Source organism: Ailuropoda melanoleuca, chromosome 8, assembly GCF_002007445.2.
Source record: "Ailuropoda melanoleuca isolate Jingjing chromosome 8, ASM200744v2, whole genome shotgun sequence".
Classification (NCBI taxonomy): domain Eukaryota; kingdom Metazoa; phylum Chordata; class Mammalia; order Carnivora; family Ursidae; genus Ailuropoda; species Ailuropoda melanoleuca.
In genome coordinates this window covers 52,191,868-52,219,420 of record NC_048225.1, presented here as the reverse complement: position 1 = coordinate 52,219,420, position 27,553 = coordinate 52,191,868, and the positions used below count along the sequence as shown (strand labels likewise).

General features: G+C 38.1%; 1 protein-coding gene across 1 annotated transcript in view; it reads left to right on the top strand.

Annotated features, from left to right (window-relative positions):
- The window catches only part of ACER3 (alkaline ceramidase 3), a 78,244-nt gene that overhangs the window by 14,840 nt on the left and 35,851 nt on the right, over window positions 1–27,553 (top strand). The window contains exons 3-5 of the mRNA XM_011237774.3: window positions 8,196–8,248; window positions 10,660–10,741; window positions 13,733–13,768. Coding sequence (XP_011236076.2) covers window positions 8,196–8,248; window positions 10,660–10,741; window positions 13,733–13,768 — 171 coding nt within the window. The remainder of the gene's footprint in view (window positions 1–8,195; window positions 8,249–10,659; window positions 10,742–13,732; window positions 13,769–27,553) is intronic.

The following is a 27,553-nucleotide window of genomic DNA, read 5'->3' as shown; positions in this document are numbered from 1 at the left end:
TTCGTGTCTGGCCCTATTGCACTGCCCTCTCTCCCTTGGACAATTCCTGTTCATCCTTTAAAGTCTTAGCCAAAGTGGCAGCTCCTCTAGGAGGCCTTCCATGGCCCTGGGGTTGGATATGTACCGTTCGTATATTCTACAACACTCTGTGCTTCTCTGTTACTGCCCTTATCTCTTGTTTTATAAATATGTTTATATCTTTCTTCTGTATCAGAATGTGAGTTACCTAAGAGCAGGGACTCTCCCTGGTTGACCTTGACGTATCCCATACTTACAGGGCACATAGCACTACATAAATGTTTTATGAATCAGTGTTTGAAGGGTTGACATGTTGAAAAAGATTCGATTTATTTTTTGTGGTCCTAGTGGCATTAAAGGTAAAGAGACATCTTGCTCAACATGAGGAAGAATTTCCTGAGCTAGTAGATGGTAAGAGCTTCCTTCAGAGATCTTGGTCCTCCGTCCTTGGAGGTGCCCAAGCATAAGCTGGACAGACACTTTCATTAGTTCAGCAATTAGTACCTGGGCAACAGGTATGCATAGGTAAAGATGATATAGTCCTTTCATCAAGGAATCTGTGGTCTCAGAGTGAAGGTACTATGCTAGTGAATGCAATAGTAAAGGGACCTACAGTATGCTATGGAAATGAAAAGAGAAATTATTTAGGGAAGGGAGGTGAGAGAAGGGGTTTCACGCAGGTGACTCAGACACATGTTTGAGTTGCATCTTCAAAGATGAATAGGAGTTTGTCAGGCCAACTCGAACCTACAGAGTTGAGAGTATGTCTGGCATCTCAGGGCACTGCAAATAACACTTTGTGGTCGTAGCCATGGATGGAATGGGAATATGTGGTGATGATGGTGACAGTTCTAACAGTAATAATAGCTAACATTTGTTACATTATTGAGTACCTGCTCTGAGTAGCCATTGAACTAAATAGTAAGAGATGTGGTTTAGGAAGCTAACCAGAGGCCAGATCTAAGTCTCTTGGACTTTATCCCCTGTAAACCATTTACAGATTTGGAGCAGAAGTGGGGCACACTTTCATTTGTATATAAACTTAATTGCTGATAAGATTATTACCAAGATAACACAGCATTTGGGTGGACCAGATGGCCTTTCATCCTGAGATCTTTGATTTTGTGCTTTATCATTAGTGTAATACTACTCTGTCAACTTTGGGGACAGATTATATAGATGCCTTATTTCTTGCCTCTTTTGGTCTACAAAGTTGTGGTTTTATGTGCTTGCCTATCTGGACAGAAATGATTTATGACCTAATTTCCCAATGATTTAGGAAGGAAGAAATCCTCAGTCTTAAAGGGGTTTTTAAAACAGCTTCCCCATCTCTCTAATTTAAACATAAAATGATTGTAAATACTCCTTGAAGGCTTCTTGTCTCCTTTCAGGATAAAGTTGCCTCAGCTATGTTAGGCCATTATTTTTTATGCACAGTCACTGATGCAAAGTACAAAATGACAGTACTGTCACTTACTAGACCCTGGTGGTCAGTGAACCATTTCAACAGCCTGAACTTAGCTGGTTATAGCTGTCTTTGGAGGCCCATTCTTTACTTCTGCCTAAAGTGAGCACAAGCAGATATTAACAGTTCTGTCTTAAGAGTGATTTGGAGCTTAGATGGTATTTTCTCCAGATTTACTATTGCTAGGTGGCTGCTTTCGCTCCAGTTCTGATTTGGCTACCACTTTGCTGGCTGTTTGAGCATAGATATGCCACTTAATCTTGCTGAGCTTGTTTCCTCATCTATCTAATGGATTTAATAATACCTGTAGGAGTATTGTAAGGATCAGTTGATTGGCATATATGAAAGTGTCATCATAGGATCTGGTAAATACGTGTTTAATAAGTATTAATTTCCTTCCTTTTTCTTTAGCCAGTTAGAGTCTGAAACCACCATTATTGATTAGTTGTTAGTGATTCATTCCTTTGAGTACTATTATATGTGCCCTGTGAAGGGTAATATTTTAAGCTATTACTAACTCCTTTCTCTTGATTAATATGTCACATCCTTTTGGCAACTAGCCAAGAGCAATGCATTTGGGAATGGGTTTGAGGAAAATATTAAAGAAGGAATAGAGACACCAGGAATGGCCTTCAAGTAAGGGGTAAAAGGTGCCAAAGAACAATTTAGAATCATAGAACTTTAATATTAGAAGAGATTTTTATTTTTTTTAAGATTTTATTTATTTAAGAGAGAGAGCACAAACACAGGGGAGAGGGAGAAGCAGGCTCACCGCTGAGCAACATGGGGCTGAATCCCAGGACCCTGGGATCATGTCCTGAGCCAAAGGCAGACACTTAACTGACTGAGCCACCCAGTTGCCCCTAGAAGGGATTTTTAAAATGTCATCCAATCTACAAATTTTACAAATGGAAAACAGCCTAGGAGAGGTGAAGTAAATTGACTAGAAGTTACACAGGAAGTTTAGAGACAAGATGAGGACCTATATTTTGTTTTATTTATTTGTGTTTCCTTTACCTATCTTAGGACTTTGTCTTGCATTGCTGGTGGTTGGAGTATAAAAGTTTCAAGTTTTTAGGAGACTTCTCCCAGATTTTCTTTTCATCTAGTCACTCATTCAACTCATTCTTTTTTGTTTTCACTAACTGACATACACAGTTATCGAAAACCCTGGGGAGGGTAAAGTTAAAGGCAATTTCTTAATTTCTTCAGCCATGTGGAATTTTTCTTTGTGTTCTTCTGCTTTTTCTAAGTATTCTTTACTGAGCATATATGTTTGATATTAGAAAAAAGAAGTAGATGCTAGTTAAAAAAATGAATGTATTCACCCTCTTCTCATAAGTAAAAATAAATATATTTATCCTAGAAAATAAAACCAAAGAAAAATGTGTGTTCACCTATAATTTTCTTTGTAATACAAAAACAAAAATTGCTTAACTGCTAGGTAATTTATGTAAGCTAATTCAGATTTTATAATGTAAATAACAGATGTTCTGGCTATAAATATTATCCTTCTTTCTCCTTTGCTCTCTATCTCAGTGAATGGAACCACCTTACACTGAAAGCCCAAGCCTAAAACTCATGATTCATCTTTAATTTCTTCTGCTTTCTCACTTCTAAAAACACTGAAAGCTGAAATACATCTAGCTCTAGCTATCCGAACAGCCACGACCTTAATCCATCATCTCCAATCCAGATTTCTGTAACTGTTTCCTAATTGGTGTCCCTGCCTCCCCTATCCGTTTGTCACACCGGAACAGAAATAGTGTTCCTACAAACAAAACTAATAGTTTTCATTCTTTGAGCAGTGTTTGCTAGGCTTGGTTTAAGTGTTAGACATGAGACATGTAAAAGGCAGTCTCTGCTCTCCAGAATGCATACCACTTTTTAAACCATCTTTAATACTTCCCATAGATCAGACTCATGAATTTGAAACTCAGGCTGTGATCTGGCCCCTGCCTACCGCTCCAGACTCACCTTCAGTCACGCACCCCACCCTCACCCTGGAACTCTGTGCCCTTTTACCAGTCATAATTTTGCTACTTACAGTTTTGAAATAAGACTTCTGTATTTGTATAACCCAGATTTTAAAATCCATGCCCTTTTAACATATGCTCAATTTAGTTTCTCTAAACAAATAAACAAGCAGCCAACATCTGGAGTCCAGACTTTTCCTCTGAGCTACAGATTTGTATTTCTAGTTGCCTGATTGACATTTCCACTTGGCTATCTCACAGGTACCTCAAACTCAACATGTCGAAATTGTTCTTGTAATTTTCTCTGTTCTCACAATCTCAGTAAACTGTACTGTCATCAACTGTGTACTTAGGCAAGAAACCTAGGAGTTATCCTTGGGAGTTTCTTCTCCCTCACCTTTATATCAGATCAATTACAAATCCCTGATTAATTTACTCCCTAAATATTTCTCAGGCCTAGCCACTTATGTCTATTCCCAATTCTGCGACTTTAATCCAAGTAGCCACTTTCCTTGACCTGGACTGCTGTAACCTACTAGGTAGCCCTCCCACAACTGTGCTCTTTCCCGCAGAACACGCTCCACACGTACCTGATCTGGCATCGTATGTTTATTATTGTATTAGTCAGCTGGGGCTGCCGTACAAAAATACTGTAGACTAGGTGGCTTAAGCAATAGACATATATTTTTTCATAGTTCTGGAGGCTTGAAGTCTGAGATCAGGGTGCCAGCATGGTTGGGTCTGGTGAGAGCTGTATTCCTGGCTTACAGGTAACCACTCCTTTTTGTTTNTTTTTTTTTTTTTTTTTTTTTTTTTTTTTTTTTTTTGGTTAAATGACCTTTGTTTGTTTGTTGTAATTTCAGTTTAGTTAACATACAGTGTTTTATTAGTTTCAGGCATACAATATGGTAATTCAGCAGTTCAATATATTACTCAGTGCTCATCAAGATAAGTGTACTCTTATTTATTTATTTATTTTTAACATAAATGTACTCTGAATCCCCTTCACCTATTTCATTCATCCTCCCACCCACCTTCCCTCCGGTAACAATCTCTTCTCTATAGTTAAGAGTTNTAAAAGTTTGTTTTTTGTTTTTTTTCTCTTTTTTTTTTTTTTTTTTTTTTTGTTTTCTGCTTTGTTTCTTAAATTCTACATTTGAGTGAAATCATGTTATTTGTCTTTCTCTGGGTTCTTGCAAGCTGTCTGGTATCTCTTCTTGTGAGGGCATTAATCCCATCATAAGGGCCCCTACCCTCTTGACCTCATCTAATCCTAATTACCCCCCAAAGGCCCCATCTTCAAATACTGTTGGTTTGGATTAGGGTTTCAACATGTGAATTTGGGCAGGACACAAACATTCAGTCCATAATAACTGTATTTTCTTATTTTTTGTATTCTTAATGCTCTGGCATCTGGAGCCTCACTGAATAGGGAGAGACTGTCCCTTCCAGGGGTGGCCATTTCTTAGATATAGCAAATAACTTACCCTGGATGGCACCTTTCATATTCAGACTAACCAATCCAGAGCCTATACTCTAAACCACCTTCTTTTTCTGACTCTTACACTCCAGGAGATTGTATTCTTCTGCTCTAATCACCCCAGGGCCAGGTACCAGACAACTAAAGATAGCCCCTAGACCCTAGAGCCTGATGCAGTTATTCAGATTAGCCAATGCTAAGCCTGCTTGCCCTCTCTTACGTGGCCTTTCTTTGGGAAACCACAGTAAAGGTTGTCATCCATGCTTTCCCCTTGCTCGTTCTGCCTCCTGACTGATGCTGGTGCTTTCCCATGTGGCCCTGCTTGGCGTGGCATGTCGCTTCTTAGGAACTGTGAATAACAAACTCTCTTTTCAGTGGCAGTTATCTCCTGATCTGTTGGCTTCACCATACCTGAAAAATAATAAAACGTGTATTTTAAACACACTACTACCACCACTGTGGACTGAATTTTATCCCCTCAGAATTCATATGTTAAATCTCTAGTCCCCTGTGTGACAGTATTTGGAGATGGGGCCTTAAGATAGTCATAAGTTTAGATGAGGTTATGAAGTGGGGTTTTCATGATGGGATTAGTGCCCTTCTAAGAAGAGACCAGAGAGCTGGCTCTCTCTCACCTCTGTACCATGTGAGAATAAGTAAGAAGGCAGCTGTCTGCAAGCCAAGAAGAGAAACTTCACCAAACACCAAATCTGTGCCATCATCTTGGACTTCCTGACCTCCAGAACTGTGAGAAATAAATTCTGTTTTTGAGGTACCCAGTCTAAGGTATTTTGTTGCTGCCCAAGCTGATGAAGATCGCCACCCAACTTAAACCTTTTCAGTGGCTTGCCATTGCTTTTAAAATAAAATTAAGAATCCCTTTCAGCCTAAAACATTTGCTGATTTATTTGCTGCTTATCTCTCCAGCCTCATTTTATATCCTTTCTCTTCATCATTAATTAAGCTTCAATCACAATGGACATTTTTCAGTTTCTTAAATTCCCTTCCTGCAACAGGACCTTCGCACATTATGTTCCCACTTTAGGGGTTCTCATCTTCCCCTCAAACCCTCTGCACCTTACTCATATCTGCATATTTTTCAGGACTCAGTTTATGTGTCACCTCTTTAAGGAAAATTTTCATGACTCCTTACATGAGGACCACTGTTTTTTGGTCTTGGTACTCTGTACTTTTCCATCATGGCATTTATCATAATTGTAATTAAATATTTTTGTGCAGTTAACTGTCTAGTGTCTTTCACCCTGGCTAGATTGAAAAGCATCGTGAGAGCAAGGGTTATCTTGTCTCCTGCACATAGCATTGTTTCAGGCACATAGTAGGTGCTTAATAAATATTTGTCCAACGATTGAATAAAAGAATGACAATTATTTCAACTGCCTTTATAGACTGTATAGATAGACCTATGGGATAATATGGAGAAAGCAGATCTTTTTATGTCCTATCCTCCAAATACAGGAATAGACGATCCCCCAAAATGGGCCATTTAAATACCTCAGTACTACATTGTGGAAAGGCCAAATAATTACACAACTATTTTGCTAGCACACGAAAACTGAAATAAAGAAGATATAAATGCGGAAGATGTTTAATATAAAGCCAGGAGATCATGGTTCAAAATTTTAAATAAAGGAATCTTCTGTGTATCATAAACCTTGTGGTAGATTTATCTGCAGCATATTGTGAAACTGTGCCAACTTTTTTGAACATGTGAAGGTGATTCAAGTGAAAGGTTTTGGAGGCAACATAATATAGAGGTATGCTCCAGAGTCAGTTTAAACTCTGGCTCCATTACTTACTAGCTCTGTGATCTTGAACAAATTACTTAAATTGTCTAAACCTCAGAGTTCTCATCTTGGGATGGAGATAATAGGACCTACCTTAGAATTGTTGTTAAACTTAAATGAGCTAATGAATGCAAAACACCTAACCGTAAGACCCTGCACATACGCTATTTCATTATTCCAGTAATTTACCAGAATAAATTACTCTGCGTAAACTCTCTTCCTTCTTCCTAGAATGTATTTCTCTACCACCCCATTTCATTTCCTGCCACTACCTTCTCTGGCTTCTGTGTGCCCCTTTTGTTGGAATCTTTTATATTTAATCACATGTTTTTCATTTCCCTCCCTCACTAGACTGTGAAGGCATTGACTGTGTCTTGTTTTCATTATATCCTCAGCAATTAACACATTGCCTGGTACATATTAGATATATTATTAAATAATTAATTAAATGCATATCTACTGAATAAGTAAATTTTATAGGATTGGTTTAAGGATTAGAAATAGCCTTAGTGAGTAACCTTAGAAATAACCCTAAATAACATTTAGCTTAGTGTCTAGCTTGTAGTTTAATACATAATCTAGCTTGTAGTTTAATACATAATAGCTGTTACTACTGCTAATAATAATTTTTTTCAGAAACATAGGTTACTTAGATTAACTGACTTTCCCAGCCATTAATATCCCTTCTTATATATGTTAGTGGTCATTTTATCCATCTTAGGTGTTCTAGGAAAAGGGAAAATGCAAAGAATATTGATAGGACCCACAGACCTATAGATGGTAGACATTCCTTCCTGGGGGTATGATATCATAGTTTGTGGTACTGAATGATCTGAGTGGTCCAGTGAGTCAGGCATCCTACTTAGGTGTGTACATTAGGATAGATAGATAGATGGACAAGCTTGTTTGTTCAGTGACAGTAAACCAGCCCTCATAAGCAGAGGGCAGGGAAAGGTGGTAGAAAGAGGCAGGCCACTCCTGGTTGGTAGATAGCAGTTGTAATACGCAGAGAGTACCTACATACAGGGCTCATCTTGGGTGGCCACAATGGATCCCCACCAGCCCACCAAATCCTAAAAGTTTGTAAAGAGGCCTTAATTCGGTTCAGTCAAGTATACCAGACAGGTGTTTTCAGCACCACATCACTATCTCAAGACACTGTCCTTGGAACAGCCTCTGGGAGCAAGAAAGATGAGCGGAACTCCTCTTCCAAGGGTAGGAGGGCGTGAGGAACCTCCAATCACCTGAGTCCAGCTCACATCCAACTGACAGTCACGTCCTTTCAGTGACCTTCCCCAACACTCAGAGTAATTAGATGTTAAATATATGAAAGAATTAGTAAAAGATATTAGATAATAAGAGGTGACTATCATAATCATTCTGATGTTTTATTTTGATTTGTATAATAATTGCACCTCTATATTCAAGTCCTCTTTCTTTGTTTCTTATAGCTATTGGATGAACTCCCAATGATTTACAGCTGTTGTATATTTGTGTACTGCATGTAAGTACTTATGTTTAAAATTCAGTTGTTTAATGTATTTTAAAACTTATTTTCACCTCATAGGGGATTAAGTAATATAATTAACCCTGTTACATTATACTGGGAGATGGTAATAGTGTAAAAGGTTATAACTTCTGTGATCTCCATGTAGAGTATAATCTGTGTGAAGTTATAATCGTGTTGCTTATTAACTTTAATGATCTTAAAACGCTATGGCCAGTTTAGATACTCTTACTTAAATTTGACTTGTGTAATCTGCCTTCCCTTGAGTTTGAATGTATATAAATGTAGATAAAAATTTTATATATTATGCCATAAAAATAATATAGTTATGTACTTTGTACCTGTAATTGTGGTAGGTATTATACAAATCATCTCTAATTCTTTCACTTATGTAAGGTAAATGAGTATTATCCCCATTTATAGATGATGAAGTGAAGCACAGAGAGATTGAGTAACTTGTCTAAGGATATAAGCAGAACTTATGCTTAGGTGACGTGCCTAAGGCCATGTAGTTGGTAAGTGTCAGAGTTGGAAATTAAACTACAAATTTAATAAACTTACTTTCTAAGTATGCATTTCATTCCCTAGCACTACTGCTTAAAATTTCTCCAAACCCCTTATGTGATGGTTATCCCTTTTCCATATGATCATTATTGCTAGCTCAGGTATATTTTCTTCTTCTTCTCTTTCTCTCTCTCTCTCTCTCTCTCTCTCTCTCTTTTTTTTTTTCCTGAGAGAGAGTGTGCTAGTGCAAGCAGTAGGTGGGTAGGGAGGCAGAGGGAGAGGGAGAGAGAGAATCCCTCACAGGCTCCACACTCAGCATGGAGCCTGATGTGGTGCTCGATTTCAAGACCCTGAGATCATGACCTGAGCCAGCATCACAAGTCCAATGCTTAACAGACTGAGACACCCAGGCACCCCCAGAATATTTTCTTCTAAAGATATCTAAAAATCAGGATCATTTGAGAAAATATATTATTTAAAAGAGCTCATCTGGGGCACCTGGGTGGCTCAGGTGGTTAAGCATCTGCCTTCAGCTCAGGTCATGATCCCGCGGTCCTGGGATCCAGCCCTGCGTTGGGCTCCCTGCTCATCAGGGAGTCTGCTTATGTCTCTCTCCCTCTCTCCCTCTGCCCCTCCCCCTGCTCTTGTTCTTTCTCTCTCTCTCTTTCACATAAATAAATAAAATCTTAAAAAAAAAATAAAAGAGCTCATCAGAAACTGTTTCTGTAAAGGAACAGATAGTAGTAATTATTTTAGGTTTTATGGGCCTATGGTCTCTGTTGCAACTCTTCAGCTCTGCTGCTGTAGCAGTGAAGTAGCCATAGATAATATGTAAACAAGTGAGTGTGACTGTTCCAGTAAAATTTTATTTACAAAAACAAGCTTGGGCCTTTGGGCAATAGTTTGCTGCCCCTGAAAAATACTTTCATGTGAGCTTTTTTTAAAATAAGTCATCAAGTCACAGAATTGGAAGGTAAAAGAGATCTTAGAAATCATCTGGGCCAACCACCTTTCTGTAGAGGTAAGGAAATAGGAGTTGGGTCCAAATCCCACAGCCAGTTAATTAGTAAATTGAAAACTCTCCTGCTGCTTCTACTAAAACATAGGTTCAAAGGTTGGATACCTAACTGATGTTGAAATATTTGTTCATATTTCCTTATTTACTGAGTATTTGCTAGCCTAGTGATTAGTTGCATGAGAAAAAGATTTTATCCCTGCACACAAGGAGTTCACAGTCTGGTTGAGGAGACTATAAAGAGACAATTATAATAGAGTGGTATTTTCTGTAATAGTGTGCCTTAGTCAGGGATGGCTCATTGCAAGATGTAGAAACCTGCTCAAGCCAGCTTGAGTTAAGAGAGATTTATTTATTTTAAGCACATGAGGAAACTATATGAAACCCAATAGCAGGAAGTGCAGCCTGACTACAACTCAAGGGCAGCTTCTCTCTCCCACCCTTTTATCTCCATTACTTCTTCTCTGCATGGTCTCAGTTCTTTGAATTTGCTTTTTTTTTCCCTCCATGCAGATCACTTCTCTGCTCATTCATCTTCTTGTTCACTCAATTTAAATGCCCAAATATCAGCATAAGACTTTCAATCCATAAGGCTTTATACTTTGACCCTCACACTTAATTGATTTAGTCTCTGACTCCTAAACTCCAAAGTTTTCAGGAGAGAGCCTCTCATTGTACCCAGTTTAAGCCAGGTGCCTTCTCCTGATTTCCCCAGCCTCTTGGAGGCTGTAGGTGGTGGAAGTTCTCTGAGATAAGAGTTTGGGTAGGAGGAAATGATGGGCATCACTAGACCCAGAAGTGTGTGTTTAAGTGGTAATACAGCGTTCTGTTTGTTTTACTACTTACGTATTCTAAAACAAGTTTCTTTCGTTCTGTGTTTTTTTTAAAGGTTTGAATGTTTCAAGATGAAGAACTCTGTAAACTACCACCTGCTTTTTATCTTAGTTCTATTCAGTTTAATAGTAACCACAGTAAGTCATATTTTGTTTCTAACAGATTAAGAATATGATGTGGATTGGAGAATTGTCAGGGTGTAAGTAGTACTAGAAATGTGGGAATAGATGAACCAACACAGAGATAACATGAACCATTAAGATGACCAAAGATGCAACCCTATGGAACACTTTTTTTTTTTTAAACCGATAAACAAGAGTATGCAGTTATGATACTTTACCCTAAAAGTTACAGTTGATTTGTCTGTTTGATATTCACAGCCTGTCAGTATGCCTAAGGATTTCAATAAGAGTCATCACTTTAAAAATAAAAACTGTATATACATTCAAGGTATAAAATATGATGCTTTGATACATAGTGAAATGATTACTCTATTCAAGCTAATTAACATATCTTCTCACGTGTGTGTGAGAGAGAGAGAGATATGAGACCACCTGAAATTTGTTCTCTTAGCAAATTGCCAGTATTCAACCTGGTATTAACTATAATCACCATGCTGTACATGGGGACACTGACATTTGAAGGTCAGATAGAAGAAATGGAGCCAGCAAATGAGACCTAGAATAAGTAATCAGAGATCTATGAAAATGGCAGAGCCCAATATCACAGAGTACAGAGAGATTTCTAGAAGGAGTAACAGTATTAGTTACCTCTGAGAAGATGAGTAAAATAAAGATTGAGGTTTGACCTATAAAAATTTCAATTAAAAGACCAAGTGACCGTAATAAAGATACTGTCAACAATAGGTTGATGGAGGCAGAAGTTAGCTGAGAAGGTGAATAGGAGGTTGAAAGAACAGATACACTGTTTTCTTATGCTTCAACACTGCACTGTATAGTCCTTCACATAAACTACATACTCGTTGATCATAGAGAATCCTAGTGTTTCAGAGGTGAAAAGGAGTCTTATTACTGTATAAAAGAAGTGACTAGGGGGCGCCTGGGTGGCTCAGTTGGTTAAGCATCTGCCTTGGGCTCAGGTCATGATCTCAGGGTCCTGGGATCGAGCCCCATGTCGGTCTCTCTGCTCAGCAAGAAGTCTGCTTCTTCTTACTCTCCTTCTGTGCTCTCCCCCTCTCTCTATCTCAAATAAATAATCTTAAAAAAAAAAAAGAAAAGAAAGAAAAGAAAAAGAAAAAAGAAGAACCGATTAAAGTCCGGAGAGTTTTAGTGACTTGAGACTAAAGTCCAGAGAGTTTTAGTGACTTGCCTGTCCAACCAAGTTTACATGGAGAATTGGTGGCAGAGTCAAAACTGGACCCCTCTGTAAGTTTAGAATTGATGTGGTCAGAAATATAGGCTTGGGAGTCAGATCTGAGTTTAGACCAACACTGTTACTTAATAACTGGGAACCTTGGGCAAGTTACTTAATCTCTCTGTGTTAATTTCCTTGTCTGTAAAATGAAGATAATAATAGCATACATTTCATATTAGTTGTGAAAATTAATACCTGGCACACAGTAAGGACTCCATAATTCTTTTGCCTTAAAAAAATGTCTTTAAGAGGCATATCCTTTTGCATTTCTTTTATTAATAGCAATGGGGATATGAAACTATACAAAGGAAAATTAGTATTTTGAAACAACACGTTTCAGAGATGAAAAGCATTCTTCCTTACTGAGTTTAGAGTTACAGATATATAGTGGCTTATATACATCTTACTATTAAAGCTCTGTGGGTGCCTAAAGGAAATAATCTGCTCTTATTGTGGTGAGGGTAGGAACTTCCTCCTGGAATAAGAAATTTTGTAGCCACATTGAAAAATTACATAAAATTTGTGAGGTTAGCACTACATTAACTGAGTATATAGAGATATCTAAACACAGCCTTTGCTGTCAAAGAGATGATTGCCTTGTAGGGTAGAGAAACAAACCAGTAAATTACATGACGTTTATACATGGTCAGTGAGGGCACAAAGGAGGGTAAATGGCTGCTTCTGCTGAATGGAGAAGGGACCAGGAAAGGCTTCCAGAAAGATGGATAGTTTGAGCTGGATCTTGGAAGATGAATGTTTGCCAGCAGGGGAGGATTTCTGAACAAAGTAAAGAGCGGCATGTTTAAAGATGTGGAAGCACTGTACTTTCTGGAGCCTAGGATGAAAAGGGAACAAGAGGAGAGCAGTGAGGCCAGGCAGAAAGTCAGGAGTGAAATCATGGAAAGCTTTGAAATTTGGACTTTGGCTTGTAAATGATGGGAGCCATTTCAGGATTATGATTTGAATTTTGATTCCTCTCCACAATGTCATTTTAAAGGCATACTCCTACAGGGCAGTAAATGCATGCTAAATCTTAAAAAGCCATCGAACTTAATCACCCACATGATATTGGAGCCTAAAACTAGGGTATGTGTAATTGGGAATGCATTTAGGTGATGAGTTATACATCTAGGTGAGCGTGTTAGAGGTTTTGGAGTAAAAGAAAGCACAAGAAATTTGTTTTAAATGTTTTCAGTTATTGAGCATGCATTATATACTAAAAACTTTCATGTATTTTAGCTTATTATTCCTCACTACTGTTATTCCCATTATTCAGATAAGGAAAAAAAAATGAGTCTTTTGGTTAAGTGATTTGTTCAAGGTATATAGCAAGTAAGTGGCAGACTCTGAAATGTATCACCTGTCTCTAAGTCCACTGTTCTTTCTGTTGTGAAAAAAATGTGTCATAGACATTGTCAACAGAACCTCTTCACCCCCCATGAGTAACATTAAATTACTTAATTGCCCTTCCTTGATGCTGATATAGCAACCAAGAGGCCAGAGTAATCCGTAATAGCTTTGAAACATTTGGTTTACCATGGTAAAGCTAGCCCTGGGGGAGACCCACCTGTAGGTACCAGCCCTTCTGTGGCACGCCACCTTTATCTGATTGGTTTTACGTGGCTAGAGTCAGATCTAAGTAGCAGGAGTAGGGAAGCAAGAGAGGTTTGGGATTTGCAGAATTGTTGGAATAAGTTTTCTTCCCCTTCAAGAATGCAGTTCATTCACATGTTGTTTCTTTCAATATTTTGTAGGTTTACCTTAAGGTAAAGGAGCCTGTATTCCATCAGGTAATTTTAAAAAATGATTATACACTTGATTGTTTAATAGTACTTACCTGCATTGTGTTTCCTTTTCTGGTAAATTATATGCGATACAATTTCTGAAAATAAAATGGCAGATGTCCTATGAAAGTATTTAAAACAGATTGCCGGGCACCTGGGTGGCTCAGTCAGTTAAGCTTCTGAGTTTGGCTCAGGTCATAATCCCAGGGTCCTGGGATCGAGCCCCGTGTCAGGCTCCCTGCTGAACTGAGAGCCTGCTTTTCCCTTTCCCACTCCCACTCCCTCTGCTTGTGCTCACTCTCTCTCTGTCAAATAAATAAATACAATATTTTAAAAAATAAAAAAATGAAACAGAGTTTGCAAACTCCAGTGCCTAAAGGATGCCAATGCCCAGACCCAACTGGCTTTGGTAGTCAGTAATGCAGGTGTAGCATTGCTCTTATACGGAAAAACCCGAAAGCATTCATGCACATACACATACAAAGTCCTTTTTATGACATTATTTCTAGAAAAGATAGACTGAAAATTCCTTGAATATTCCCCCCTAATATTTTAAGTTTTTTAAGGTGGAAGATAAAACAGGTAAGTGGTGGTGATATACAGTTAGAAGGAAAGAGTTAATAAACACTTTAAAAGTATCTGTCACAGCCAGGATGATTGTCTTGCTAACCAGATTAGCTTCCCTGAGGGAGAAAGTACTGATAACAGCTCTACTTTTCTGTATTAAATCCAAGGTGATCCGACATCTCCAAAAGAGAGCCAAATGCTGTTTATTTAATTCGATGGCCTCTCAAAGGGTAATACTAAAATCATATGCCTGCAATGTTCAGTAGAAATACTAATATATCTTAAGTAAGAAAGCAACAACAAAAAAAGTATACATGAAAATAGGTTAAAAGAACTTTTAAGAAGTTAGTGAACCCTCTTTAAGCCAATTGGTAAAGCAGTTTACCTCAGAGAGTACTATTGCTTAAAATCTTCTCGCCGAAGTAGATGTCTCCTAGAGATTATTTCTAGACATGACATATCAGTATTTTACTACTCTCCCTTCTAATTTAACTCTCAAGGTTTGTAAGAAAGAACACACTTAATTAACAATTTGAAAAACAGGAACTTAAGCAGATTTATTTAAATTTTATTCTGTAATTTTTTTAAGAGACTTTATTTATTTGACAGAGAGAGTGAGAGAGTGCACAAGCAGAGGGAGCAGCAGGCAGAGGAAGAAGCAGGCTCCCCTCCGAGCAGGGAGCTGGGATCATGACCTAAGCCGAAGGCAGACACTTAACCAGCTGAGCCACCCAGGCACCGTGCTTTCATGTAGTTTATATAGATTGACTTACCTATTATCTTACTAAATATCAACAAACCTGTATAGAAATTATCATCTTCGTTTTATAGATGAGATAAGTGAGAGTCAGAAAGGTTAAATGTTCAGTGTTTCTCACCTAGTTACCAGCAGCACTGAGCGTTGAACCCAGGTCTTTTTTATTCCAAAGCCCATATTCCTTCTGTGATATGATGATGTAGTAGATTACTTTGGAATTTAATTTATTATCAGAATGAAAATGTTTTTAAGTGAAAATTACAAGGAGCAAAAAGTATGTATTCTATTATCTTTTTTTATTTAAAAAATGACTAACACTAGAACATGCACAGAAAAAGTTGTAAAGGTCACGCGGCTACCGCTAGCTGCAAGAGAGACTGAGAAATCAAATTTACAGCTGGACATTGTCAGCCAAATAAAATCAGTCTTCTATAAAGACAAAAAAATAAATAAAAGGAGAGATTGGATACTGAGTGGGTCACTAGCAGGGTCTGCCACAGATCCTAGGAGAGAATCAGAATGTATGGGGTGGAGGTGCTTGTGAAAAGAAGAAAATTGATTTGGAAAAGCCTTGGTGCACTTCCAGAGTATAGGTTTGAACTTATTCATTATTTGATGTGTTTAACATACTCCTTGAACAGTCTGTTCCCCTTGACTTCTGTATGGTGATGATTCGTAAATCTGTTTCTTCAGCTTAGATTTTTTTTTCCTAAGATTTAGACCCAGCTAGCTAACATCTGTTCTCAGAGATACCTACGTGGATATCTTACTGCCACCTCAAACTCAACATATCTAGAAATGAAATCACCATGTTCTCTCCAGTATTTCTTCTCTTCCTGTATTCCCTAACCCAAGGAACAATTTCACCATGGCACCTAACTGCTAAAGTCATAAACTAGGCCATCATTGACTTTCCCAGCTCTTCCTGACTGCCATATCAAATTATTATCGGTCCAAGCCCTAAATAGCTCTTTAATCTATTTCTCTCTGTTCCCACTGATATTACCTGGTTCAGGCCCCATCACTCACCCGGGTTACTGTAATACCTCTTCATTGGTTTGTTTTCCATTGGTCTTGCCTAATTCATTCTCCACCCAGCAAGAGAGGGTTATCTTTCTAATGCACGAAGTGATCATGTTGCGCTATTGCTGAAACTTCATTAACTTCCCTTTGCTTAATAAGATAAAGTTCAACTCAACATGACTTGAAAAGCCAGACTTGAACTCTGGTTGGACCTTTCTGACTTCATTTTTCCCTCTCTTCCCTCCAACAATATAGTCTAGCTGTACTTTCTTTTTTCCTATGAGCTATACCAGTTACTTTCTTCCAGCTCCAATCGCTTTTTTTGTTTTGTTTTGTTTTTTTGAGAGTACTTGCACACGGGGTGGGGAGGGGCAGAGGGAGAAGGAGAGAGAAAATCTCAAGCAGGCTTCACACCTAGAGCAGACCCTGACACAGGGACTCAATCTCAAAACAGAAGATCATGACCTGAGCTAAAATTAAGAGTCCAACACTCAATTGACTGGGTCACCCAGGTGCTCCAACTTCTAGCTTCTCTTAATAATATTTCAGTGATTATTAATGATGTTTCTAGTAATGCTTCAATTATAAAATTAAAAATTATATCCTCCATTAAAGTCTTTCTGATCTGCGTAAGTCTAGATTAGGTGGCTTTTCTACAGTGGCTTCTGTACAGTCCCTGTCACAGAGTTAAATACTACATTTTTAATTCCCTCATAACTTACCTCTTTCCACACTAGATTGTAATGGCTGTGAGGGCAGGGATCTTGCCTGCCTTGTTCACGATTAGAGCATCATGGCTGCAGTTATAGATATAAGGAGGCAATCAGCCTCTAATCAGCTCTAATCTAATGCTTTGTTTACTTAGCTCTATAAAGGGATACATGGTGGTGAATACAGCAGGTATAACATTTCCATTTCATCAGGAGATCCAGAGCTATTTATATACACAGATTCTTTTGCCCTCTCATCCACATAAGTTATGTACAGCTGCCAGGGAGGAGAGGTAAATGTGGTGGAGGTCATTGTAACACATAGAGGCTACAGCCCCTTTTTCCTACCATTCTTTATAATGAGCGCCTTTCATATTGTTCTCACACAGGCCCCAAGCCTCCAACCTAGGTGTAGTCCTTCACTACCAAAACAGACATAATATTTTCCATTTATCTTAACTGTTGTATTCAAGTTTGGGAGACTGAGGTCATTCTTAACCAGGCCTACATCAAGACGATATATGATATTAATCCTTTACTCCACACCATTATATCCTCAGGGTCTAATACAATGCTCAATAAATATTTGTTGGATTCTACTATTGTAGAGAGACTACAAGTAGTAGGCAGGAGATATATCAAGGCCTTATAAAAGAGTCCACCAGAAATATAAAGATATGGAAAGGGTGAAAGTGACAGTATGGAAAGGTATATATACCATGCAAACAGTAAGCATAGTTGTGTCATATGTATATGTGATATAGTTGTTTTATTATAGAACAAAATAGACTTTAAGGGAAAAGCATTTCTCTTGTTAAGGGTTTACTTCATAGTGTTAAAAATATTCAATTCATCAGAAAATTATAATTAAAATTTATATGTATCTCTAATACATATAGTGTCTCAAATATATAATGCAAAAATTGACAGAGCTAAAAGAAAAAATAGACAAATCTGTAATTTTAGGTGATTTTAATACATACCCCTCAGTAATTGATATACGATGTAAAATAGTTAAACAACATACTTAAGAAACTTAACCCATTGGGTACCGGGTGGTTCAGTCAGTTGGGCAGCCAACTCTTTGATTTTGGCTCAGGTCATGATCTCAGGGTCCTGGGATCCAGCCCCATGTCGGGCTCCCCACTCATGCTCGCTCTCTCTCTCTCCCTGAAATTAATTAATTAACTAATTAAAAAGAAACTTGACCCATAAGCCAAATGTAAAATACTACATCTGACAATTGCAGAAGCACATTTTTTTCAAGCCCTTAGAGAACATTTACAAAAATTACATTTGCCCATGTAGCGTCTTCAATGTCAAAGGATTAAAATCAGAATATAATTTATGACTATAATGCAATTATGTTAAATATAAGTAATAAATTCTAAATAATAATAGATCAAAGAAATCATAGATACTGGAAAATACTTTGAATCATGATGAAAATAAATACGTGTTAAAACTTGTAGGATTCTGCAAAATTAACACTTGGAGAGAAATATCTAGCCTTAAAATGTGTATAGCAAAAAAAAAAAAAAAAAGAGGAAGAAGAAGAAAGGCCAAAAGGGGAAGTTTTGGCATATAGTTCAAGAAACAAAGGAAAGATAAAAAGCAAAAATGAATACAATCAGAAAACAAATATACTGCAGAGAAAATAAGCAAAGCCATAAGTTGCTTCTTCAAAAAGACAAGTAAAATTAACATATATCCTTAGCGAATTTGATCAAGGAGGAAAAAAGCAAGCACAAATAATATCAGAAATGAAAGGGGGATATCACTTCAAATCCTAGAGGCATTAAAAAATTAAGTGAATATTATGAGGGACTTTATTCCAGTAAATTTAAAGTTGTATTTTTAAAGTAGATTTCCTAGAAGTATAACCTGCAGAAACTTAATAAAGAATAGAAAATCTGAAATGCCCTATAACCATTAAAACTAATTGAATCAGTAGTCAGAAATCTTCCCATGAATATGACTTCACTAGAATATTCAACCACACAGTAAAAGAAGTAATTCCAGTCTTAAACAGATTCTTAAGGAGAACAGAACAAAAGGGACAGATACTCTCCAACTCATGTATGAGGCAAGCGAAACTTTAATACCAATAAGAACAGTAGGAAAGAGTTAAAATTAATTAGGCAGAAGTCCTAAGCAAAATATTTGTAAACCGGATTCAACACACACACACACACACACACACACACACACACACGGATAAAACATCATGCCTAAGTTGGTTATATCCCAGGAATGTTAAGTTGGGTAGACTATTAACTAATATTAGAAAATCGTATTAAAAGGGGCGCCTGGGTGGCTCAGTCATTAAGCGTCTGCCTTTGGCTCAGGGCAAGATCCCGGCATTCTGGGATCAAGCCCCGCATCAGGCTTCTCCGCTGGGAGCCTGCTTCTCCCTCTCCCACTCCCCCTGCTTGTGTTCCCTCTCTCGCTGGCTGTCTTTGTCAAATAAATAAATAAAATAAAATCTTTTAAAAAAAAGAAAATCATATTAAAAGATTAAATGACAAAAATTGTTTAATTATCTCAAGAGATACAGAAAAAAGTATTTGATAAAATATGTTAATTTATTATTTAAAAAACAGAGCAAATTAGAAATAAAAAAGATCTTCTTTATCTGATAAAGAGTATTTTAAAAAAATTTTTTTAAGTCTACAACCAATATTACACTTAGTGATGAACCAGTGAAAGTTTTCCTTTCAGATTGAGCATGAGATAGCAAACTTGTTATCAGCAGTTCTATTCACATTATACTGGAGGGTTTGGCTCAGTCAGGCAATTAAATTTAAAAGGATGAAATAAAATTGTAAATATTCACAAGTGATACACAAATGTATACATAGAAAATCTAAAGAATCTACAGATATATTCTAAATTTGAAGAGATTTTAAAAAGCAAAGTCACATGATATGAAAACAGTATGCAAAAAATGGTTGTATTTATATATATAAAACAGCATCAAACAGGTAGAAAATATTTTTGAAAGTACTACTTAATAGTAATCATCTAAGAATATGAAATACCTTGGAATAAATGTAACATAAATGTCTAAGACTTATAAATGGAAGAAGTGATAAAACATTTGAAGACATTAAAGGGTACTTAAGTAAATGGGTAATTATGCCACCATTACAAGACACAACACTAATCATCTATCTTAAAATTAAGAATTTGGGTTCATCAAAAGACGTCATAAGAGTGAAAACATAATGCTATAAAGTGGATTAAGATATTTACAAATATGACCAAGCAAAGACTAGTATATATAAAAACCTCTTACAAACCAATAAAAGTAGAAGACCCAATAGAAAAATGAACAAGAGATTTTAAGAGATACTTAACAAAACATAGTATTCAAATGGCCAGTAAACATGCGAAATGGTGCTCAATCTATTACTCATCATGGAAGTAAAAATTAAAAACAATATGAGATGCTACTACAAACCCAACAGAATGGCTAAAATCAAAAAGACTACAGTATCTAGTGCTCACTGGCAAGGATATTAAACAACCATCATACAGTGTTGGTGGGAGTGTTAATTGGCATAACCACTTTAGAAAACAGTTTGTATAAACTACTAAAATTGAATTTATGCGTACTCTGATCCAGCAATTTGGTTCCTAAGCTTATGCTGAATAGAAATCTCTGAACATGTACACCAAAAATACATATTAAAGTGATTATAGCAGGGTTATTATAAATATCTAAAATTGGACCCCAATGTCCAGCAGCAGTAGAATGGATATATAAAATGTGCATATTCGGGTGCCTGGGTGTCTCAGTTGTTGGGTGTCTGCCTTTGGCTTGGGTCATGATCCCAGGGTCCTGGGATCGAACCCCACATTGGGCTCCCTGCTCAGCGGGAAGTCTGCTTCTCCCTCTCCCACTCCCCCTGCTTGTGTTCCCTCTCTTGCTGTCTCTACCTCTCTCTCTGTCAAATAAAATCTTTTAAAAAAAATAAATAAAATATGTATATTCAATGCAATGGGGAAAGGTCTCTTCAACAAATGATGTTGGGAAAAACTAGACAGCTATATGCATAGGAATGAAACTGGACCACTTTCTATACCATACACAAAAATAAACTCAAAATGGATTAAAGACCTAAATGTGAGGCCTGAAACCATAAAAATCCTAGAAGAGGGCATAGGCAGTAATTTCTCTGACATTGGCCATAGCAACATTTTTCTAGATATGTCTCCTGAGGCAAGGGAGACAAAAGCAAAAATAAACTGTTGGGACTACATGAAAATGAAATGCTTTTGCACAACAAAGGAAACCATTAGTAAAACAGAAAGACAAGTTAGTTAATGGGAAAGAATATTTGAAAGTGATATATCCAATAAGGGGTTAATATCCAATATATAAAGAACTTACACAACTCAATACCCAAAAAAACAAATAACCCAGTTAAAAACCGGGCAGAAGACATGAACAGATATTTCTCCAAAGAAGACATACAGATGGCCAAGAGACACATGAAAAGATGCTCAACATCAGTGATCCTCATCAGGGAAATGCAAATCAAATCCACAATGAGATATCACCTCACACCTGTCAGAATGGCTAAACTCAACAATACAGGAAACAACGGGTGGTAGGAAGGATGTGGAGAAAAAGGCACTGTTGGTGGGAATGCAAACTGGTGCTGCAACTGTGGAAAACAATATGGAAGTTCCTCAAAAAATTAAAAATAGAATTACTGGGGGCGCCTGTCTGTCTCAGTCAGTGGAGCATGGGACTCGATCTCAGGGCTGTGAGTTCAAGCCTCATATAGGGTGTAGAGATTACTAATAAAATAAAATCTTAAAAAACAAATAGAATTACTGTATGATCCAGTAATTCCACTACTGGGTATTTACCCAAAGAAAATGAAAATACTAACTTGAAAAGATATACACACCTCTGTGTTTACTGCAGCACTTTTTACAAAGACCAAATTATGGAAGCAGCCCAAGTGTCCATCCATTCATGAATGGATAAAGAAGTGGCATATATACAATGGAATATTACTCAGCCATAAAAAAAAGAATGAACCATTGCCATTTGCAACAAAATGGGTGGACCCAGAGGGTATAATGCTAAGGGAAATAAGCCAGAAGAAGACATATACCATATGATTTCATATATGGAATTTAAGAAACAAAGCAAAAAAAAGAAAAACGGACTCTTAACTATAGAGAAGAAACTGATGGTTACCAGAGGGGAGGGGGGATGGGTGAAATCAGTGAGGGGGATTAAGAATACAATTATGGGAGGAGGGGGAAAAGATGGCAGAGGAGTAGGGGACCCCTTTTTTCAGCTGGTCCCCAGAATCGAGCTGGATATCTACCACACCATCCTGAAAACCCACAGAATCAGCCTGAGACGCAGGAAGATATATCTGGATCTCTACAAATGAACATCTCCAGCACTGAGTATTGAGGTACAAAGCGGGGAGCCGTGAATCCTTGCACAGATATCAGAAGATAAATGGAAGGGGGAGGGAGCCGCCGTGCTCGGGCACTGGGAAGCAGTAGCCACCTGCATTGGTGAGCTGGACTTGCGGACCCGCACCCGCAAGAAAGCAGACTGAGACTGTGAGCCCAGGAACGAGCGTGCAACCAGACTGAAAACCGGAGCTCTGGAGCTCTCACTGGAACCGGGCTGAAACCAGGAGCTCCGGAGTGCACACTTGAACTAGACTGAAACCAGGAGCTCAGGAGCGTGCGAACCGCACTGAAACAGGGAGCTCGGGAGTGCGCGCAGCAATCGGGCAGCTGACGGTATTAGAAGCACAAAGGACAGAGACGTGCCAGCCCTGGAAGCGAGGGGTGGGAGAATGGGTTTGGGGCGCACACCCCAGGAAGCTGCAGGGCTTTTAGCAGCACCGACGGGAACAGTTAAAGTGGCCAGAAGAGCTCAGTGGAGAGCAGACTGCGATCTCCCTGTTCTGAGGCAGAGGCTAGGATACAGCCCCTGCTGCTCTGACTCTCAGAAGAGGCACAGAAAACCTCCAGGGAAAGCCGCCAGAGAACAAAAGCCCAGAAATACCGATTCACATTGTGCCCATCCCCATCCCCCCTCGCAGGAGATGGGGCAACTCTACCCAAACAAGGTTGCCTGAGTATCAGCGCGGCAGGCCCCTCCCCCAGAAGGCAGGCTGAAAAATCAAGAAGCCCACGTCCCTAAGGTCCCTATAAAACAAGTGCACACTGCCTGGGTCCTGGTCAATAATTTGGGCTCTGTGCATCCATACAACCTAACCTCATCAGAATGACAAGGAGGAGAAACCCTCAGCAAAGAAAGGACACAGACTGTGGCCTCTGCCATAGAACTGATGGATATGGATATAACCATATTGTCAGAAATGGAGTTCAGAGTAACAATGGTCAAGATGATGTGTAGGCTTAAAAAAATATTAATGAAAATATTAACGAGAATATAGAATCTCTAAGGGAGGAAATGAGAGTGAATTTGGCTGAAATTAAAAATGCTATGAATCAAATGCAGTCTAAATTAGACGCTCTGACGGCCAGGGTAAATGAGGCAGAAGAATGAATTAGTGAATTGGAAGATGGGATGGTAGAAGAGAAAGTAAAAACGGAAACTTGGCTCAGAAAAATCCAATCTCAAGAATGTAGATTACAGGAGAATACTGACTCAATGAAACGTTCCAATGTCAGAATCATCAGCATCCCCGAGAGGGTGGAGAAAGAGGTCTAGAAGAGATATTTGAACAAATTGTAGCTGAGAACTTCCCTAATCTGGCAAAGGAAACAAGCATTCGTGTCCAAGAGGCAGAGAGGACCCCTGCCAAGATCAATGAGAACAGACCTACACCACGTCACATCATAGTGCAGTTCGCAAATATTAGATCCAAGGATACAGTCTTGAAAGCAGCCAGGGAGAAGAAAATCCTTATGTACAAAGAGAAGAATATCAGAATAATGTCAGACCTGTCTACAGAGACCTAGCTGGCCAGGAAGGGTTGGCAAGGTATTTTCAAAGCTCTAACTGAGAAAAACATGCAGCCAAGGATCCTTTATCCAGCAAGGCTCTCATTCAGAATTGATGGAGAGATCAGGACCTTCCAAGACCCGTAGAAACTGAAGGAATTTGTGACCACCAAGCCAGACCTACAAGAGATATTAAGGGGGGTTCTATAAAAGTAAAAAGGCCCCAAGAGTGATACAGAACAGAAATTTACAATCTATAGAAGATTAGATTTTAAACTAAAGACTGTAGTTAGAGATACAGAAGGACACTGTATTATTCTTAAAGGATGTATCCAACAAGTGGATATAAAATGCCACAGGGTTGCAGATTGGATAAAAAGACATGACCCATCCATTTGCTGTCTACAAGAGACTCATCTTGAACCTAATACACCCACACTGAAGGTGAAGGGATGGAAAACCATTTTTCATGCCAGTGGATCTCAAAAGAAAGCTGGGGCAGCAATTCTTACATCAGGCAGATTAGATTTTAAACTAAAGACTGTAGTTAGAGATACAGAAGGACACTGTATTATTCTTAAAGGATGTATCCAACAAGTGGATATGACAATTATAAATATCTACACCCCCAACAGGGGAGCAGCAAGATACACAAGCCAACTCTTAACCAGAATAAAGAGACATAGATAAAAAATACGTTAATAGTAGGGGACCTCAACACTGCACTATCAGCAATAGACAGATCACCTAAGCAGAAAATCAACAAAGAAACAAGGGCTTTGAATGACATACTAGACCAGATGGACCTCATAGATACATATAGAACACTGCGCCACAGCACAACAAAATACTCATTCTTTTTGAATGCACATGGAACGTTCTCCAGAATAGATCATATACTGGGTCACAAAACAGGTCTCAACCGATACCAAAAGACTGAAATTATTCCCTGCATTTTCTCAGACCACATTGCTTTGAAATTGGAACTCAATCACAAGGAAAAATTTGGAAGAAACTCAAACACTTGGAAACAAGAACCATCCTGCTCAAGAATGATTGGATAAACCAGGAAATAAAAAATCAATTTAAACAATTTAGGGGGACCAACGAGAATGAAAACACAACGGTCCAANCTAAGAACCATCCTGCTCAAGAATGACTCGATAAACCAGGAAATCAAAAAACAAATTAAACAATTTATGGAGACCAACGAGAATGAATACACAACGGTCCAAAACCTATGGGACACTGCAAAGGCAGTCCTAAGGGGAAAATACATAGCCATCCAAGCCTCACTCAAAAGGATAGAAAAATCTAAAATGTAGTTTTTATATTCTCACCGCAAGAAGCTGGAGCTGGAACAGAAGAACAGGCCTAACCCACGCACGAGAAAGCAGTTGATCAAGATTAGAGCAGAAATCAATGAATTAGAAACCAGGAGCATAGTAGAGCAGATCAACAGACCTAGAAGCTGGTTCTTTGAAATAATAAATAAGATCGATAAGCCACTGGCAGGACTTATTCAAAAGAATAGAGAAAGGACCCAAATTAATAAAATTACTAATGAAAAGGGAGAGGTCACACCAACATTAATGAAATAGTAAGGATCATTAGAAACTTTTATCAACAGGTTTATGCCAATAAATTAAACAACCTGGAAGAAATGGATGCCTTCCTGGAAACCTATAAACCACCAAGACTGAAAAAGGAAGAAATTGATTATTTAAACAGACCAATTAATTATGAAGAGATTGAAGCAGTAATCAAAAACCTCCCCAAAAACAAGAGTCCATGGCATGACAGATTCCCCAGGGAATTCTACCAAACATTCAAAGAAGAAAATAATACCTATTCTTCTGATGCTGTTTCAAAAAATAGAAACAAGGAAAACTACCAAACTTATTCTATGAGGTCAGTATTACCTTGATCCCCAAACCAGGCAAAGACCCCATCAAAAAGGAGAATTACAGACCAATATCCCTGATGAATATGGACGCCAAAATTCTCAAAAAGATCCTAGCNAAGATCCTTGCTAATAGAATCCAACAGTACATTAAAAGGATTATCCATCATGACCAAGTGGGATTCATCCCTGGGATGCAAGGGTGGTCCAACATTTGCAAATCGATCAGTGTAATATATCATATCAACAAGAAAAGAGTCAAGAACCGTACAGTCCTCTCGATTGATGCAGAAAAAGCATTTGACAAAATACAGCATCCTTTTCTGATTAAAACCTTTCAGAGTATAGGGATAGAGAGTACATTCCTCAATTTCATAAAAAACATCTATGAAAAGCCTACAGTGAATATCATTCTCAGTGGGGAAAAGCTGAAAGCCTTTCTGTTAAGATCAGGAACATGACAATGATGCCCACTCTCGCCATTATTATTCAACATAGTACTAAAAGTCCTTGCAACAGCAACCAGACAGCAAAAAGGGATAAAAGGTATCCAAATTGGCAAAGAAGAAGTCAAACTGTCTCTCTTTGCAGAAGACATGATACTCTATATGGAAAGCCCAAAAGACTCCACCCCCAAATTACTAGAACTTATAGAGCAATTCAGTAATGTGGCGGGATACAAAATCAATGCTCAGAAATCAGCTGCATTTCTATACACGAACAATGAGACTGAAGAAAGAGAAATTAGGGAATCCATTCCATTTACAATAGACCAAAAATCATACGTTATCTTGGAATTAACTTAACCAGAGACGTAAAGGATCTACAGTCTAGAATCTACAAATCACTCTTGAAAGACATTGAAGAAGACACAAAAAGATGGAAAAATATTCCATGTCCATGGATCAGAAGAATTAACATAGTTAAAATGTCTATGCTACCCAGAGCAATCTACACTTTCAATTCCATCCTGATCAAAATACCGATGACATTTTTCAAACAACTGAAACAAACAGCCCTTAAATTTGTGTGGAACCAGAAAAGGCCCTGAATCGCCAAGGAATTGTTGAAAAGGAAAAACAAAGCTGGGGGCATCATGTTGCCAGGTTTCAAGCTATACTTCAAAGCTGTGATCACAAAGACAGCATGGTACTGGCACAAAAACAGACACATAGACCAATGGAACAGAATAGAGAACCCAGAAATGGACCCTCGGCTCTTTGGGCAACTAATCTTTGATAAAGCAGGAAAAAACATCCGGTGGAAAAAAGACAGTCTCTTCAATAAATGGTGCTGGGAAAATTGGACAGCTACATGCAAAAGAATGAAACTTGACCACTCTCTCACACCATACACAAAAATAAACTCCAAATGGATGAAAGACCTCAATGTGAGACAGGAATCCATCAAAATTCTAGAGGNGTCCATCAAAATCCTAGAGGAGAGCATAGGCAGGAACCCCTTTGACATCGGCCACAGCAACCTTTTTCATGATACATCTCCAAACGCAAGAGAAACAAACGCAAAAATGAACTTTTGGGACTTCATCAAGATAAAAAGCTTCTGCACAGCCAAGGAAACAGTCAGCAAAACTAAGAGGCAGCCCACGGAATGGGAGAATATATTTGCAAAGGACACTACAGATAAAGGACTGGTATCCAAGATCTACAAAGAACTTCTCAAACTCAATACACGAGAAACAAATAAACAAATCATAAAATGGGCAGAAGATATGAACAGACACTTTTCCAATGAAGACATACAATTGGCTAAGAGGCACATGAAAAAAATGTTCAAATTCATTAGCCATAAGGGAAATTCAAATCAAAACCACATTGAGATACCACCTTACACCAGTTAGAATGGCAAAAATT